Source organism: Siniperca chuatsi, linkage group LG23, assembly GCF_020085105.1.
Source record: "Siniperca chuatsi isolate FFG_IHB_CAS linkage group LG23, ASM2008510v1, whole genome shotgun sequence".
Taxonomy (NCBI): Eukaryota; Metazoa; Chordata; class Actinopteri; order Centrarchiformes; family Sinipercidae; genus Siniperca; species Siniperca chuatsi.
The window spans coordinates 19,872,626-19,890,024 of record NC_058064.1 but is presented as its reverse complement, the minus strand read 5'-3'; the positions used below and the strand labels follow the sequence as shown (position 1 = coordinate 19,890,024).

The window sequence follows — 17,399 nt, the reverse complement described above, 5'->3', positions numbered from 1 at the left end:
ATACCAATACATGGCCACTAGGGGACAGAAACACCACAGGGACAGGAGTTAAGAAAACCTGAACAAAATACAATCTTTATTCATTATATACATTACATACAATGCAATACTACAAGGCTTTCTACACATTCACTGTATCCACAGAGTAGTGCTTACTGATCTGAGAGTACCAGCCTTAAAACTCCTGAGTCCCACCCAGGCGTCGAGAGGAGGGCGAGATGGAAAGAAAAGAAGAGAAAATAACATTCCATCCAGCAAACATTGTTGTGCGGAGGATATTTATCCTAAAATAACAGAAAGAAAAAGTAGTATTTGGCATTGTGTTTTTTTTTTTTTTTTTTCAAAGGTGCTTTCAATTAGTCTTTTTAAACACAGTTTTCTTCTGGCACAAAACAAAAATAAATGCTACGGCAAGCATGATGAGCCCAAAATGTTGTCAAAATATAACCAATACCTCGCACAGCATTTTCACTTAGCTATACGCATCGGTTTTTGTTCTGGTTTCTTCTTTTTAAAATCACCCACCTGTTTCCATTTAGTAGGTGTCAGGGCAGAAGAAGCATGGCATAACATGAACAGACAACGCACGTACCATCTTCCCCCTCAAACAAAACAAACCAACACACAAAAACAACTGCGGTAAATCGCTACAGGTTGTACTTTCCTAGACTGATGAATTTATGGAATCAAATGCTGTCTGTGTGCTGATGCTAAAGCGCACCCCCAATCATAGTAAACAATATCCTGATGGGATCTGACATTTTATACAACAGTGTAATCTGTTGTATTAATACGCACATTATACATTTAAAACCAGGACAAAGCAAGTGAGGAAGTGACTTCACCAGATACAGATTCCACATTAAGTGCATTCAATGTAAAGCACCAAACAATTCCATTCACAGGGTTTGTAGGAGATAAGAAGCTCTGTCTGACACTTAAAGGACCATAACACTCTTTCATTTGCTACAAATCATGTACCCTTATAGGAATAGTTGGACATTTTGGGACATGTGCTTAGTTGCTTTCTTGCTGAGTCAGATGAGAAGACTGACACCACTTTCATGCCTGTACTGTAAATATAAAGCACATGCAAACAGGTGGTTAGCTTAACTGGAAAGACTGGAAACAGGGGGGTCACTAGTCTAGTCTTTGTGCTAAGCTTCATATTTAGTGTACAGACATGAGGGCGGTATTGATCTTCTCAGCTAACAGTCTCAGAAAGAAAGTAAAAAATGTCTAACTATTCCTCTAACATCACTGCCAACCTTTTTTTCAAAGCATACTGTAGTTGTTCCCCTGCCTTCCACCTAGCAGCTGGTTTCAGTTCACTTCAGCACCATACAAAAAAATCTATTTTTACTTGTGACATATTGTGAACATGTCTGGTTTTGTTTTGTTTTGTTTTATTATTATTATTATTATTATTATTATTAAGTTACAAGTCTCTGTAAGCTGATTTTCACAGCATAGTGAAATAAAATGAAACGGCTGTCTGCAATGCAGGAAACACTTTAACATATTCTTCCTCTTACAAATGAAAAGTTTAATTCACAAGCAATTAAAGTCACTCTTGCTCACTTTAATACAAGGGGTTTTGCTGTGTAACTAACATTACTAAGTCAGTTCACTGGCTTACTGAGTCTTTAGCATTTACCTAGCCCCAGTTAGTGCCTTTCATATATTATAGTTACATCTGAGTCACAGAACTAAGCAAATGATTTTCTAAAAAATAAATCACTGGTGATCTTTGAAAAAAACTCATACTTATTGCTGTTTTCACAGTATTTCCAGAATCCTCAAAGACTCTTCTGTCTACCTGGATAAAAAAAAATATTTTGTCTGCTGTAACAAAAAAAGATTTTTAACCTGCTTCTCAAGTTGTGAAACCATTTCCTAATCTACATAAGATGCTAGCTGGAAATGACCTATGTACTTGCTTAAAGGTTCAGTGTGTAACATTTAGGAGCTATTGGCAGAAATGGAATATAATAAAGTTTGTTTTCATTAATGTACAATCACCTGAAAATAAGAATCTTTGTGTTTTCGTTACCTTAGAATGAGCAGTTTTTATCTACAGAGGGAGCGGGTCCCCTTCCACAGAGGCCACCATGTTGCACCGCCATGTTTCTACAGTAGCCCAGAACGGACAAACCAAACACTGGCTCTAGATAGGGCCTTTCGTGTTTTTCGTGAGTTTCGTGGGCACCGTAGTTTCTCCTACACGCTTGCAAGGGGAGGGTGAGGTGAGCGGTATTCAAATGGTTGCAAACTGCAATTTCACCGCTAGATGCCATTAAATCCTACACACTGGACCTTTAATTTGTAACACTATAGCAGCTTTTTTTAAATTAATTTTTTTTACACACAGTAAAGTTTAATTTTTCTGCAAGTGTTGTTAAAGGAACTTCTGGGTTTTTCAAAGATCAACAGGGATTTATCTTTCAGAAAAACTGATTCTTTGCTCTGTGACTAAAATGTAATGATAATACATGAGAGACACAAACTGGTGCAAGCATTTAGGATGGATCCTGTAATTGGAAACTTAGTTTGACTCAACTGTAGTTGAGCAAATGTTACATAGGCTCACTTTAACTTTACAGTACATGACTTGTAATGATATGGCCTTTAACCTGCAAAACATCAGTATGGTCCTTTAATTTCAAAATAAGTGCAATAATTTAAATCATTCTCTATAAAATGCTACTAAAGAGGGACTCATAAGTTAACTAGTTCATGTCTGATCTTAAAGTCTCAGTTAGCATCTGTGACTCAACATTAAATTTCACTCTGATTAGAGATGTGACCCTCAAGTCAAAATAGTGTAAAACATGAAAGATTTTTTAAATTTGCCATTAAGTTACACAATGAACAAACCAACTTTTTACCCAACTCTGCCCTCTTGTTAAACTGACCTAATGATGTCATTTTTCCTCAATGTTCTTCAAGCTCATAGATAGTACTGATCCTGTACATTACACACAAATTATGTACAAATTGTGGTTAACAGTCGTAGCAGATGTGCCAAGAATGACAAGTCACGTAGGGTTCTGATGTACCACAGTTGTTTTAAATGTAGGACTTGGAGACAATCATTTGTTGCTTTCACCTGACCAATGAACAATGCGTTAGCGTCTGACAGAGTTACTGTGTTGGTAGGAACCTTTGGGTGTCCCTTCTTTATTTACTACATACAGTTGAACTACAAATCTGCTGTTTCACACGCTGCCTATGGGTGTAAGAACCATGTTGCCATTATCAGACATAATAACCTTTGAATGATGACCACAGAAAATCCCTGTCACTGTCTCTTTCTGAATAGTGTTTCTCAAGGGAGATTAAGAAGACCAAAGCGATAACTTTTCACTAGTGTTCAGTTTTTGTAGGATGTGTAACAAAGACTTAAGAGGCAGCCAGTTGTGTGTGAAAGTCTTCTGTGTCAACTAAAACCAACTCATGTCTGGTAGACTTCTATTGAATGAGTCAAATAACAGCAACCAGGTCTGTCTGTGAAATTAAATTCTACCATGGAGACTGAAAATTCTAGATTCTGATCTAGATTTGGCTGGCAGGTGGGGATTAACTTTTAGTAACTGGGCAGTACAATCGGACACCAATGACTTCAACTATCGGTGAAGACAGCCACAGTGAGGCTTAGCTAAAGAGCTTGGAGATAGGCTTATTTGCGTAACCAATAAAATAAGATTGAAACAAAATTGAAATTGAAACGTGTTTGATATTTGTGTGAATCTGGACGTCCGGATCAACTAACAGTGGTAGGAGGACAGAGTTGCCTGGCAATGCAAGCAGAATTCTGGGGTACAGGGACTACATTTCACGGTACTAAAAACAGAAAAGCAAGATCAACAAAACTAAGAGTCTACAGCCACACTAGAGGCTCTGTGAGGCTGTACTTTGAGTTAAATACTAAACACCAGCATGCTAACATGCTAGCATGATGATGATTAGCAGGTATTATGTTTACCATCTTAGTCTAGTGTGTTAGCAAGCTAACATTTACTAAAAAAAAAGCACTGAATGAAAGGTTAGGAGATCAAAGTTATTACAAATCATCCTGAGGGGGACATGAATTCAATAAGAACCAAATATGTCAACCTCATGGTGGCGCAAGATAAAAGTCAGGGGATCACCAAAGACATTAGAATACATCTTCTGGGAACCATGAATGTCTGTTCCAAATTTGGTGCCAATCCATCAAGTAGATGTTGAGATATTTCACTGAACAAGTGAAAACGTTGACCTGCTGGTGGCACTACAGTACAAGTCAGAAGATCACCAAAGTAATAACAATTTATCCTCAAGAGACTTTGAATATCTGAAGCAAATTCAATAGCAATCCATCCAGTAGTTGACAAGATATTTCACTCTGAACCACAAATGTCAACCTCATAATGGCGCTAGATGAAAAGTCAAGGGATCATCAAAGTCAGGGATTCATCCTCTGGGGAGCACGGGGAGGTCTGAACCAAATTTAATCAATCCGTCCAGTAGTTGTTGAGATATTTCAGTCTGGACTAAAGAGGTGGACCAACAGACCAACATTGCCATTCCTAGAGCCGTGCTGCTTGCATGGCTAAAAATATATTTTAAAATAATGTAACTAGTGTTTTTAATTTGATGACATATGGCATTTTGTTGGCATGTGGCTGTGGTATAATACCTGACAAGTTTGTACTCCACATGGTTGTAATGCATGACACTGAGGCTTGGCTGGTTCTACTCAGCCATGCCATCTATTTCACAAATCTAGGGGCACATTTGGGATTTTTAGAAAAAAAGAGGAACATTTCACCCATAAATTAATCACACTGAAAGAACATCCTGTCAACACACTATGACAAAAAAGATCTAAAATGCCTCTCCCCACTCTGTCAAACTGGATTACTGGCTCCAGCACTTAATTCACACATGCACACCAATTGTTTTAAATTATTTCCAATAAGTAATAATGAGTATTAAATATAGAGCCAGAAAGTTACTGTATGTGGACCCTGACTTTTTGATGAAGAGGGACAAGAAAGAACATGATCCAGCACAGAATCTGTTCAATCCAAAAAAGTCCTATACTTATATTTACATATTCTGTACACCATTTAGCCACTTAGAATGAATTTAAAGTCCATTAATTACTGAGGAAAAAAAATTCAAAACTTCACCATGTCTCCTGTACTATATCCACATTTACCAGCCAGTTTTACAGGGATAACAACCAAAACCAATATAAAAAAGGTATATTTAGATATATATTAAATGTTATCTCATAGAATCATTCTTCTATTGTTCCTACAACACTACTATTTTTTTTGACGATTTGCCTCTGTGTGGCCGTCACAATCATAAATAGGGGGCATTTGTTACAGAAAAGCAAGCTAACCAAATCATCAAAATTAAATTTTACATAAGATTTTGCAGGAGAGATACTACAATTTTACCAAAAGAACCTGTACCTATGGAGAGTGAAGTGATTTCCTGTATCATGATCACACCGTCCTGTCTTATCCTGTCAAATAAATTAACAACCAGTGAATTTAAACTTAACTTTCTCAACAACTGGCTGAACAGACGTCATCTCATCATCTGTTATGCTCCAAACATGTGGATGGATGCCTGTGGTCGACTGTGTGGGCGTTTGCATGGGTACAAAGCACAAATCAAACACTTAAAAAAAGGGGGGAAAAATCTATGAAAAAAGACTGCAACCAAATGTCTGCAAATCCTCTTTTTGGCCATAACTTTTCTAGGGACAAAAATAAAATAAAATGAAAAACACAAGCGATATTTGGCATTTAGAGGGGCTTTGCGTGCTCCAAGAAATGTTCATCAGCAAGAAAAAAAAATCAAAGAGATATCTTGGGAAAAGTAAAACACACACCTCAGGTCGTGGAGTTTCGCTCATATCCAAATAACACAGTGTTGTGTTTATGTGTGTGTTTAGGACCCTCACCATCAGGCAACGCAGGCTGTGACAGCAGGAGGTTCCAGATGAAGTGTAATCCCACGAGCAGGGTTCAGGAATAGAAAAATAACTGGTCTCTGTTACCTCCATCCCGTCAGGTGCGCGGATGAGTAGGTGTTCAGTTAGTCCAGTGGGTGAAGTGATGGGGAAGGAGTGGGTGTGTCAGAGGTGGGAGGGGCTAGAGCGTGATGAGGTCTACCAGGTTGCCCTTGGGTGGGGTCATGCTGTCCGGGAAGAAGTTGACAAGCGTGTCGAAGAGCTGCGTCCGCTGAGCGTACGTCTGGTCTACGTCTGAGAAACCTGAGAGATGGGAGCAGAGGAGAAGAAAGTGAGTGGGTTGGGGAGAGAAAGATGCAGGGAGAAAAACAGAAACAGAAAGACAACCATTAATTAAATACCTGCAAAACTAATGACATTCCCATCAGCCTCAGCTGTACTTTGTGCTTTTTTTTAGCATGCTAACACACTAAACTAAGATGATAAACATTAAACCTGCTAAACATCAACATGCTATATTTATAATTGTGAGTATGTTAGCATGCTGATGTTAGCATGTACCACAAAGCACTGCTGTGCCTAAGTACAGCCTCACAGAACTGATAGCTGGCTGTAGACTCTGCTAAGTTGCTGATGTTTAGCAGGTATAATCTTAGTTTAGCATGTTAGCATGCTAACATTTGTTACTTTGCACTAAACACAAAGTATAGCCTAGCCTAATGGGAATGTCTTTAGTTTTGCAGGTATTTGGTCATAGACAAAAGTATTGTAGAAAGGAAATGGCGTTCCAACAATTTGGAAGAATCACTTTAGTCTGGCAAGATAGTCTTAAAACATGTAGGAAGGCCCTCTGTAATGCCAAAGCAGCTTACTACTCATTATTGAAAATAAAAACAACCCCAGGTTTCTTTTCAGCACTGTAGCCAGGCTGACAGAGAATCATAGCTCTATTGAACCGTGTATTCCTATAGCTCTCAGTAGTAACGACTAATGATAAAATTTTAACTATTAGAGAAAAAATTAATCAAGGCCTGCCTTTAACCAGTGCCGACTTGTCTTCAAACACAGGAACCTTGGAAACAGCTGTAGAGCCTGATGTGTGTTTTGGCTGCTTTGCTCCTGTCAACCTTCTTCAGCCGACGATTAATTCATCTAAGCCATCAACATGTCTCTTAGACCCCATTCCAACTAGGCTGCTTAAAGACATTTTACCCTTAATTAGCACTTCTTTACTGGATATGATCAATCTGTCTCTATTAACAGGTTATGTACCACAATCCTTTAAAGTAGCTGTAATTAAACCGCTTCTTAAAAAGCCCACTCTTGATCCAGGGTTTTTAGCCAACTATAGACCTATATCTAACCTTCCCTTTCTTTCTAAGATCCTTGAGAAAGCAGTTGCTAATCAGTTGTGTGACTTTCTGAATAACAATAGTTTATTTGAGGATTTTCAGTCAGGGTTTAGAGTGCATCATAGCACAGAGACAGCACTGGTGAAAATTACAAATGACCTTTTAATTGCATCAGACAATGGACTTGTCTCTGTACTTGTCTTGTTAGATCTTAGTGCTGCGTTCGACACCATTGACCATCACATCCTATTACAGAGACAGGAACATGTAATTGGCATTAACAGAGCCGCACTAAGCTGGTTTAAATCCTTTCTATCAGATCGATCTCAGTTTATACATGTTAACGGTGAGTCTTCTGTGCACGCCAAAGTTAGTGACAGAGTTCCATAAGGTTCTGTGCTTGGACCGATTCTATTCACCTTATATATGCTTCCTCTAGGGCAATATTATTAGGAAACACTCCATAAAAACTTTCATTGCTATGCAGATGATACCCAATTATATCTATCAATCAAGCCAGATGAAACTAACCAGTTAACTAAACTTCAAGCATGCCTTAAGGACATAAAGACCTGGATGACCTGCAACTTTCTTATGTTAAACTCTGAACTGAACTCTGAAAACTGTTTATTGTATTTATTTGTTATTGTACTTGGTCCCAAACACCTCCGAGACACATTATCTAAAGATATAGTTACTCTAGATGGCATTGCCCTGGCCTCCAGCAGCACCGTAAGGAACCTCTGAGCTATCTTTGATCAGGACTTATCCTTTAACTCCCACATGAAATACACTTCAAAGACTGCCTTTTTTCACCTACGCAACATTGCAAAAAATCAGGCACATTCTGTGTTAAAATGATTCTGAAAAATTTGTCCATGCATCTGTTACGTCTAGGCTGGACTACTGCAATTCCTTATTATCCGGCTTCCCGAATAAGACCCTTAAGACTCTCAAGTTGATCCAGAATGCTGCGCACATGTACTTACAAGAACTAGGAAAAGAGATCATATTTCTCCAATATTAGCTTCTCTGCACTGGCTCCATGTAAAATCCAGAATAGAATTTAAAATCCTTCTACTCACCGACAAAGCTCTTAATGGTCAGGCACCATCATATCTTAAAGAGCTCATACTACCTTATTACCCAACTAAAACGCTGCGCTCCCAGAATGCAGGGTTACTTGTGGTTCCTAGAGTCTCCAAAAGTAGAATGGGAGCCAGAGCCTTCAGTTATCAAGCTCCTCTCCTGTGGAATCAGATCCCAAGATGCGCCCTCTTTCCTCTCTCCTCCTCTCCATCTGTATGTATTTTTATCCCATTACTGCATGTTACTAACTCAACATCTTTTCTCTCCCGTAGTTTTGTGCTATCTCGTTTCTCTCCTCTCTCCTTCTGACTCTTTCAGCAGGTATTTCTGCCTCCGGAGCTGCAGAGTCTGGATCTGTGGTTGTGGGCCACCTGCTGCCTCAGTGTTCCTGCTCGACAACTGCTACTACAGTTGTTGTTAGTGGCTCTGTTACTAATACTGACATTATTTTTCCTATAGCTGTCATTCCTATTATTACTAATTTATTAATATTAACACTACAATTACTATTTAAAAAATAAATAAATAAATTCTACGTGGTCTTTGCAAATTTCATGCAATCCATCTAATAGTTGTCAAGAGATTTCACTCAAAGACACACGTGAACCTCATGGTTGCTCTAGAGGAAAAGTCATCACCAAAGTCAGTAAGATACATTGTCCGGTGGCAGTATTTTTTCATATTCACTTAATTATTATAATTTATTTATTAATTTTTTGGGGCTCTTTCTGCCTGTAATAGTGCAGCTAAAGATAGATAGGGGGAGAGAGAGAGTGGGGGGATGACATGCAGCCCAGATGGGCACATGGGCACGCTCTACCTAGGTGAGCTACCGGGCGCAGCTTCACTTTTTATTAAAACTGTGCCAGAGTTTAAATTCAGTTGAATCAACACTGACACAGTTAAGCTTCATAAGCATAGGATTTAACAAAGGATTCCTATCTTGACATACATGTGCTGTTTTGCATGAACAGAGATGAGTTCGGTTGTTGGATGGTGCTATAGAAATAAAGTTTGATTGATTGAGTTTCTTACCCAGAGGGATGAAGTCAGAGCTGGACTTGAAGAGTGCCGAGGGCAGAAGCTGGAACTGAAGCACAGTACAAGCGACTGAGTCACTTTAACTGCTGTAACCCTCAGCATACAAATGAGGGCAGAATACACCTTCTGATCATACATCCATCTGGACAGATGGAGGTTAAAAATTACAGCTCTGGCTCTAAAGTAATGGAACTGTGGTATAATTCACAAACCAAGAAATGTTCAACATTCACACAAGTCACATTTTTTCCTGTCTCTATTAATCTCTTCTATATTGTAACTCATTTTACATCTCAACCCCCATCTTCCTTACACACCTATCCCTCTTCTTCACATTTTCTCCCCATTTATGTTTTCTTCTTTTCATCTCTCCTTTCTTTCTTAGTTATCTTCTCTACCTTCTCTCACATACTCTCTTTCTTCTACTCAAGAATACCCCAAAAAAACCCAAAACAAACTCCCCACAACCAAGTAAGTAAAGTAGTAATATTGAAATAAAAGTAGGCACTTAAGACAAATCCAGTACCTCTTTTGTCTCATCAGGGTCTGTGTGGTCCACTGTCAGTGAAAGGTCGTTCTGTAGGTATTTTAGTGCACTTAGTGGCTCCGATTGGGCTTTCTCCTCAAACCTGGCCAATCAAAAACACTGATGGTAAATATTACATGCGTATAGTGAGGCTGCAGTTACAACAAAAAAACACTAGATGGCAAGAGAAGCAAAGCAGAGATAATCTCTCAGCTCAGTAGTCAGGTTTCCCATTATGACCCGGATGGAAGATTCCATGGCCTCTCTTTGACTTTCCATTACTAAGTCAAAGGTCTTTCATGAAATAAATAAAATATATCATGACATATTTTACTCCTCGGTAATACACAATCTGTTTAATAACAGTCAGTATTGATGCAGGTAACAGTACATCAGATTGGTGAATCAATAAAAGACACAGCACACATAAGTGTTGGTTGGAGAAATGTTGTGGCAGTGGCTGTTGGAATTAAAAAAAGCTACAGACCTGTATTTCCTGATGAGGTATTTGCAGTGGCGGAGCAGGTACTCCTTGGAGGGCCGACACAGTTTGAGGGACCAGAAGTCATCCAGGCGCATCTTGGGAGAACAAGACTTTCCGGGATTTCCACCAAACAGGTAATGCACCTGGAAACAAACAGGAAATACACACTGTTAATACACTCTTAATACACACAAACCTAAAAATGCCAAAGACAATACATACTGAACTAACAAAACTAAATCCAAGAAAATGCATATTGCTAAACTTACAAAACTTTTATCACAGTCTTCAGTTAAAATGGATGGTTGTGCACTTTAAGTGTTGCATAATGTGTCCCCCCCCCACACACAGTTAAATCAAACTATTCCATACTCAAGAGTTTTATGCTGATTATTGCAGCCAAAATATACGTTTCTAAAAAACTGCGCTGTTACATCCAACCTTTTTTGGATTATTTTGAAAAAACAATACTCCTAATAAAGCTGGTGACGGGTAAGTCGTAAGGAGGCTGACTGTAAAGTGCCATCTTCTGACATTGTTTTTGCAGTGCTAACCAGGGAAAAATGCTCATTTATAGTGTCGATGTAGCAGAAGACAGCTCTGATCAAAAAGTAGAGCCAGGTGTGTGAATAAACAGCTCATGAGGAGACGTGTTAACTTGACGCAGCATGAATACAAATCTGAGAAAGCTGAGCTGTAAGTCGTCTTCAAAAATGTTTTGTGAGTGTTACTATGAAAATTGTCATGAAATCTGTGTGAGTGTGTGAATCTGAGTTGTGTGTGTTACCTTGTGCATCTCATCGTAGACCAGCTGGTGTGCAAAGCGTGGACACGGCTCCTCCTCCTGCAGAGCTTTGCTCGGGTTTTCTTTCACTGCCTGATCGTTTTTATATACACATGACCTGAGCAGGAACAAACACACACAGAAATAAAGAGCAGGAGGGAGGAAATTTACGTTAGTGACGAAAAAAAAGCCTTCCTGAAGCACTGAAAGAAAAGCTGTTCGACAAATAAAAACAGTTTGTTACGCATGTACACACACAGGCCTCGTGGAGAGGAACGAGCATGCGTCAACATCATGCTGCAAGTGTCTCACTGAGTTATTTCACTGGACACTGAGTACAAGAACAGCTACTGAAATCAATGTACTGGAACGGGGAGGGCTGCAGCCTCAGCCCGTTCTTTCACAACCACTAATCCAAACATGACATGTGCATGCACGCACACACACACACACACACACACACACACACACACACACACAGAGAACATGCAGTTCCCTGGTGGAGGGCTGAGAGTTCAGGAAATGCTTTGAAATATGACACTGCGGTGCTGACATATGTATAAAAATGTTGATGATTGAGAGTATGTGTTGTTTGCATGCATGCTCTCTGTTATCTGTTGTGGTGAAGATACTGACTACAAAGAGCTGGTGTGTGTGAAAATATTTCCTGCGAGTGTGTGTGCACTCTCTCCTAGTTGCTGCGGTGACGATCACAGAAACCTGCGTGTGTGTTTATTTCTCATTCTCTCTCCTACCAGTTGTTGCGGGCAATGTCGTAGATCCAGAAGGAGTTGCGGACGTTCTCCTCACGTTTGTCCTTGTCTTTGCTGAGGCCCGACAGGACGTGGATCTCATTGAGCTCGGGGTCGATGGTTGCTCTCTGGGTAAAGCCCGTCATCGGCACTGTGGAGGCAAAAACAACAACGACAAATCAACAGGGAGGTCAACTCGGAAATAAAAACATTCACTCCTCCAGCAGATCTGATTCAGCTGAGATAAGAATATGGCAATGTTAAGAAATTATTCAGGTCAGTAGTTTTTGTTAGCATGGAGAAAAAAATTCAGAAGGTAAACACAGGCACCAGTTTGACAAGCTCCATTAATAATCTAACTTTCTTCTCCCCAAAATGAAAAGTTAAAAAAGTTTTAAAAAGTAAAGCTAAAGAAAACTACTCAGCCACATGCCGCCATGGCAACAAGGCCCAGCAGAGACAGAGTGAACAGCATGCAAATTCAGCTGGGTGTGATGGAGAAACGCCGACACAGTGTTGCTTTCCTGTGATTACAGCAGGCCTGAGACCTGCTGTGGGTGGAGGAAGGCACCAAAAATGACATGGGTGGGGGTCCAATTCCCTGTGCAGGTCAACAATTAGAGCAAATCCAGCATTCCTGGAACTGAAAGCTTCTAACAAAGTACAGATAAAATGTAAACAGTGTATGTTAGGGCTGCATACAGGGCTCAAACGGGAATTATTTATTTATTTGATTTCCTCCCGTTTAGTGAAGTCATATATTGGTATGTTTCAATACAATTATACTTTGTCTGTAATGTGTAATTTCATTCACAGGCCGGACAGCTGGGCTCAGCCATAGATCTGTTTATTAGAAACCCAATTCAATCCAGCCTCATCCTTTTCATCTTTAATAAATATTGTACCAATGGTTCACAGCACTAACATGTTAGAGATTCCATTTTCAGCACTCAAAGTGAAGTACTTCATATTGCATTTGTTTCCATGAATTTCCAGCATTAGAGCTGGATCTCTACTGGGGTAAACTGCTGCTTTAAATTCAGGAAAATGGGGAATAATTTAAATGTGCTGATAAAAAAAAAAGTTTATTTTTACATTAATCAACTATTAAATTATTATTATTATTATTATTATTATTATTATTATTATTATTATTATCATCAATTATTAATGTTATTTTTGACACTATATTATAATCAAATAATAAATCTTTATTTATGGAGCACTTATCAAAACAAAGTACTTCACAGAGAGAGAAATAAAAGACCGTCAGAAGAAGGAGTCAGAAGACCTAAAACTACATAAAAAGGTTCATAAGGGATTAAAGGTCTAAAATATAATCTGGAGCCAGGCCATGAAGAGCCTTAAAAGTAATCAGTAAGATCTTAAAATCAATCCTAAAACAAACAGAGAGCCAATGAAAAGAGGCTAAAACAGGTGTGATGTGGTCGTACTTCTTGGTCCTGGTTAACAGCCTAGCAGCTGAGTTCTGTACAGTCTGCAGTCGTGTCAGAGTTTTTGGATTAAGATGAGTGAACAGGCTGTTACAATAATCGAGGCGTGAGGAGATAAAAGCATGTACAACAGTTTCTGCATCACTAAGATTTAAAATTGATCGGATTTTTGCAATATTTCTGAGGTGATAGAAACATGATTGGACAAGCTTAGTGATATGTTGCTCAAAACATAAATTGCTATCAAACAGGACACCAAGATTTCGTGCAACAGGCTTGATATGTTGTGACAGGTAGCCAAGTAGCCAGTGTTATTGAATTAAGGTTGGACGGTATGGAAAAAATCCTCTATCAAGGCAATTTTCTATCACAATATATATTGATATTGTTAGGTGCGTGTGTGTGTGTGTGTGTGTGTGTGTGTGTGTATATGCATGTGTATTCTTTTTTTCCCCCCAAGCACATTCACTTTATTTCACCAGTTCTTGCAGAATGTTCATGTATTTTACTAAACTTAAAATGTTACACTGTGCTGCCCCTGCAGGCAACACAGACGATATTTAATTAATTACAGTGATATCATCTAAATCAACTTAATTTGACTAAACCTCCCAGCTGAGATCAGATCAGAAAGACTGACAGACAGCAGGCGGGGCGACAGACATCAGTTCTCCCACACAAAGGCAGGGGTTACAGGTCAGCACTCGAAGACTAACAGGATGAGATGCTGCTGCAGTGCTGAGCCCGGCCTGAGCCACAGCACACATCAACATGTGACACTAATTATGAGACAGAGAGAACTGTTTGGGCTTGCTGCTTCCTTCCTGCCAAAATACATTCTGTTCTTTCTTGCTGTTTCACTCACACTAATTACATTTTTTAAATTTATCTCTCCCACATTTTCTCTACGTCTAAATTCTCTTTCTCTGTCTGGCTCTGACAGGATAGAGGTTAACGGTCGGCAGACAGAGGTCTATTTATACTGTGTTTGAGGTGGAGCTGAAATCTCAATCAATCTGTCTGTTGGAGCTTTTTAAGCAGAGAATCTGTCACATCTCCTCTGACAGAGGCGTCTACGGGCTACACACAGCAACCACCGTAACGTGTCACTGGCCTCCACGCTGCTGGCCTCCTGTTTTCCGCGTCCGTGACATCGAACATGACAGAGTATTGTAGCAATAGCAATGGCCCATATTTCCCAGCATGCACTGCCTAGTGCTGAAAGCAGTTTGTCAAATTAGCTGCCTCACGTTCAAAAATGCAAATGTTACTTTTTGTTAGTGTTTGAAATGTGTCTGTTCAGAACATGGTGGTTTATGTTTGTAGTTGGCATGTAGTATTAAACCATTAGTGAGGTGGCTATTACAGTTCATGACAAAAGCTGTATTTTACTTATATGACAAGTTCTTGAGAGCTGCTGCTTCTCTCTCATGGTACACTCTTGAATAAACTTTGTAGTGACACCAATATATTAACACAGGCCTTTCTTTCTGCCTAATATACTGAATAGAAAACCGTTTTATATTGGCTCATATCAGATAACTAATATGGCGATACAGACATATCTGCGATAGGCCAATATCGGCCAACTGATAAATCGGTCGGGCTCTACTTAAAATGAATGACATCCGGAGCTCTAGCACATTGATAAAAATAAAAAAACAACTTGATTTATAAAGAAACTGGGAAGATCTGAATGCCTGGAATCTGGTTAAGTATTAAATGAACGTCAACCTAAAAATTACTTCAGCAGGGAAGAAAGGAAGTAATCAGATTGGTTGCTGATGGTTGAACATTACATTTTAGCCATCAGCTTGCTGATGTCCAAACTGTAGTTTTCCTTGTTACTAAACTCTCGGAAATGCACACATGGAAACCAAACACAGGGGAAAGGATTTCCACTGACTTGCTGATCATTACTGGTTCACTGTGTTATCTCAGACTTTATACTGAATTTCCATTTCTATAAAAGAGGAATATCAGATTGACAGACCAACCTGTTTCTTTATACAAGTGTGGCTTTATATATCAATAGACCCTATCAATTTGGAAAGTTTTTTGTGGAAAGTTATCTTGTCCAATATTAAAAACCATCTTCCAAATTGTGTGCTGGAATTTGCTAGCTCCTGCACAGAGAAAGAACTGTATGACTGAGGATAAATCTTACCCATTCCTGAGTCCTTCTTGGTGCCATCAGATATGATCTCTACATGGTCTCCATCCACATCATAGCTGAAGAAATCATTGAGGTACGTCTTTGACCTCTGACCTCCGAACACGTACAGACAGCGGTTTCTCTATTAAAAGGAGAAGAGTGGTCGCGAGGTACAGGAAACAAAGAATGGAAAAATTAATGGAGAAATATAGAAATAATGATTAACATTCAAGCTAACAGTGTATTAAATTGATCAGGCAGGATTTTCTTCACAGCAAAATATATTAAATCAAAAATGTGTTTTCAGGCAGGCAGACTGGACTCACAGTGTGGAAGAGCATGCAGTGTCCGATGCGGGACTGGACGTCCTCTGGCCCAGCGTTACACGAGTCTTCCCGCAAGAGGCTCCAAGTTCCGGCCTGGCAGTGGTAGGCATACAGGCCGCTGAATTGAGGCTCTGATGTCCGACTGTCCTCCACACTGCCGTTACATGTCAGGATGCGACCGCCAAACGTGTAGATCATGTGCTTCTCCGAGTCCATGCACATCTGCAGGAAGAGTAGGGAGCAGAGGACGAGGGAGATGGAGGAAACAGGAAGTGTAAGAGTTACAGGAGGAAGCCAAGGACAGCAGGATGACTTCTTATTTCCACTATTTGTGTGGAAGGATTAGACAGAAGTCTCAATTACAGTGGCCAAATTTCAGCCTCATATTTATTTTCAAAGATATATTAAAATTTTTGGTTTCCTAATTCATGAATGCTGGTGCACTTTTGTTTTTGTTTTTTTAAACAAAAGTCTGTCCTGTCTCTATCTGAGTAGAAAAAGCTTGAAGCCCTGCATCCAAAGTCAGTCATGAGTGACCCTCACTACTATCCTACACTCAGTACTGCACCTGAACGCATCCTGTGGAGAAACAGAAGGAGCACTGAAGCTGCTGTTGCTGCACTGCTAACATGCTGCTCACTCTACACTTCCTGTGCAGAAACGATGTGAGGTGGCGTCTTCATTATGACATCTATAAAGAGAGACTTCGCATTTATAATTTAGAACTGAGAAATGCAAGGCGGTCCTCTTCTCTGGCATCATTGCCAAAAACAACAATAATGCACGCGCTTTGTTTGCTACTGTCGACAGGCTAACAAACCCTCCTGTGTCAGTAGCCTCTGAACTTCTATCTACCAGGGCCTGCAATGAATTTGCTTCTTTCAGTGACAAAATTCAGAAAATTAGACAGGCAGTCAGTGCCTCCATATCAGGTAAAGGATATGTGTTGTCCCTGTGTCCAATTAAAATCAATTCAAATAGCATGACACAATTTGATCCTATTAACCAAAGAAACTTGGAGGACATTATACAACATCTGAAATCCTCCTCCTGCTGTCTTGATATTCTGCCAACAGGCTTTTTCAAAATGTTTCTAACTGCATGGCCTCAGATCTTCTACAAACTGTCAACATGTCTCTTCTCTCAGGTATCTTCCCACAGGCCCTGAAAACTGCAGTCATCAAGCCACTCTTAAAAAAGAACAATCTAGACATGTCACTAATGAACAACTATAGGCCCATATCAAACATCCTGTTTTTAAGTAAAATCACTGAAAAAGCTGTTTTTCAACAGCTGAACAACTTCTTGGCACTAAACAAGAGTCAGGATTTTGAGCACACCACAGCACTGAGCCTGCTCTTGTTAAAGTCTACATTGACATCCACTTAAACACAGAGTGGCAGAATTTCAGTCTTGGTATTATTGGATCTCAGTGCTGCATTCGACATGGTCGACCACAACA

The 17,399-nt window shown here is 39.5% G+C and overlaps 1 protein-coding gene across 6 annotated transcripts in view; it reads right to left on the bottom strand.

Moving 5' to 3' along the window:
* Positions 1–48: 48 nt before the first annotated feature.
* The window catches only part of mkln1 (muskelin 1, intracellular mediator containing kelch motifs), a 35,922-nt gene continuing 18,571 nt past the window's right edge, over positions 49–17,399 (bottom strand). For 5 of the 6 annotated variants that reach the window (XM_044187028.1, XM_044187029.1, XM_044187031.1 and 2 more), the window contains 8 exons: positions 15,938–16,159; positions 15,624–15,753; positions 12,006–12,153; positions 11,254–11,368; positions 10,470–10,609; positions 9,983–10,085; positions 9,451–9,505; positions 49–6,277 (listed from right to left, as the gene is read on the bottom strand). In XM_044187028.1, coding sequence (XP_044042963.1) covers positions 6,156–6,277; positions 9,451–9,505; positions 9,983–10,085; positions 10,470–10,609; positions 11,254–11,368; positions 12,006–12,153; positions 15,624–15,753; positions 15,938–16,159 — 1,035 coding nt within the window. In that variant the 3' untranslated portion in view covers positions 49–6,155. The remainder of the gene's footprint in view (positions 6,278–9,450; positions 9,506–9,982; positions 10,086–10,469; positions 10,610–11,253; positions 11,369–12,005; positions 12,154–15,623; positions 15,754–15,937; positions 16,160–17,399) is intronic. The other variant, XM_044187030.1, reaches the window with a different exon arrangement.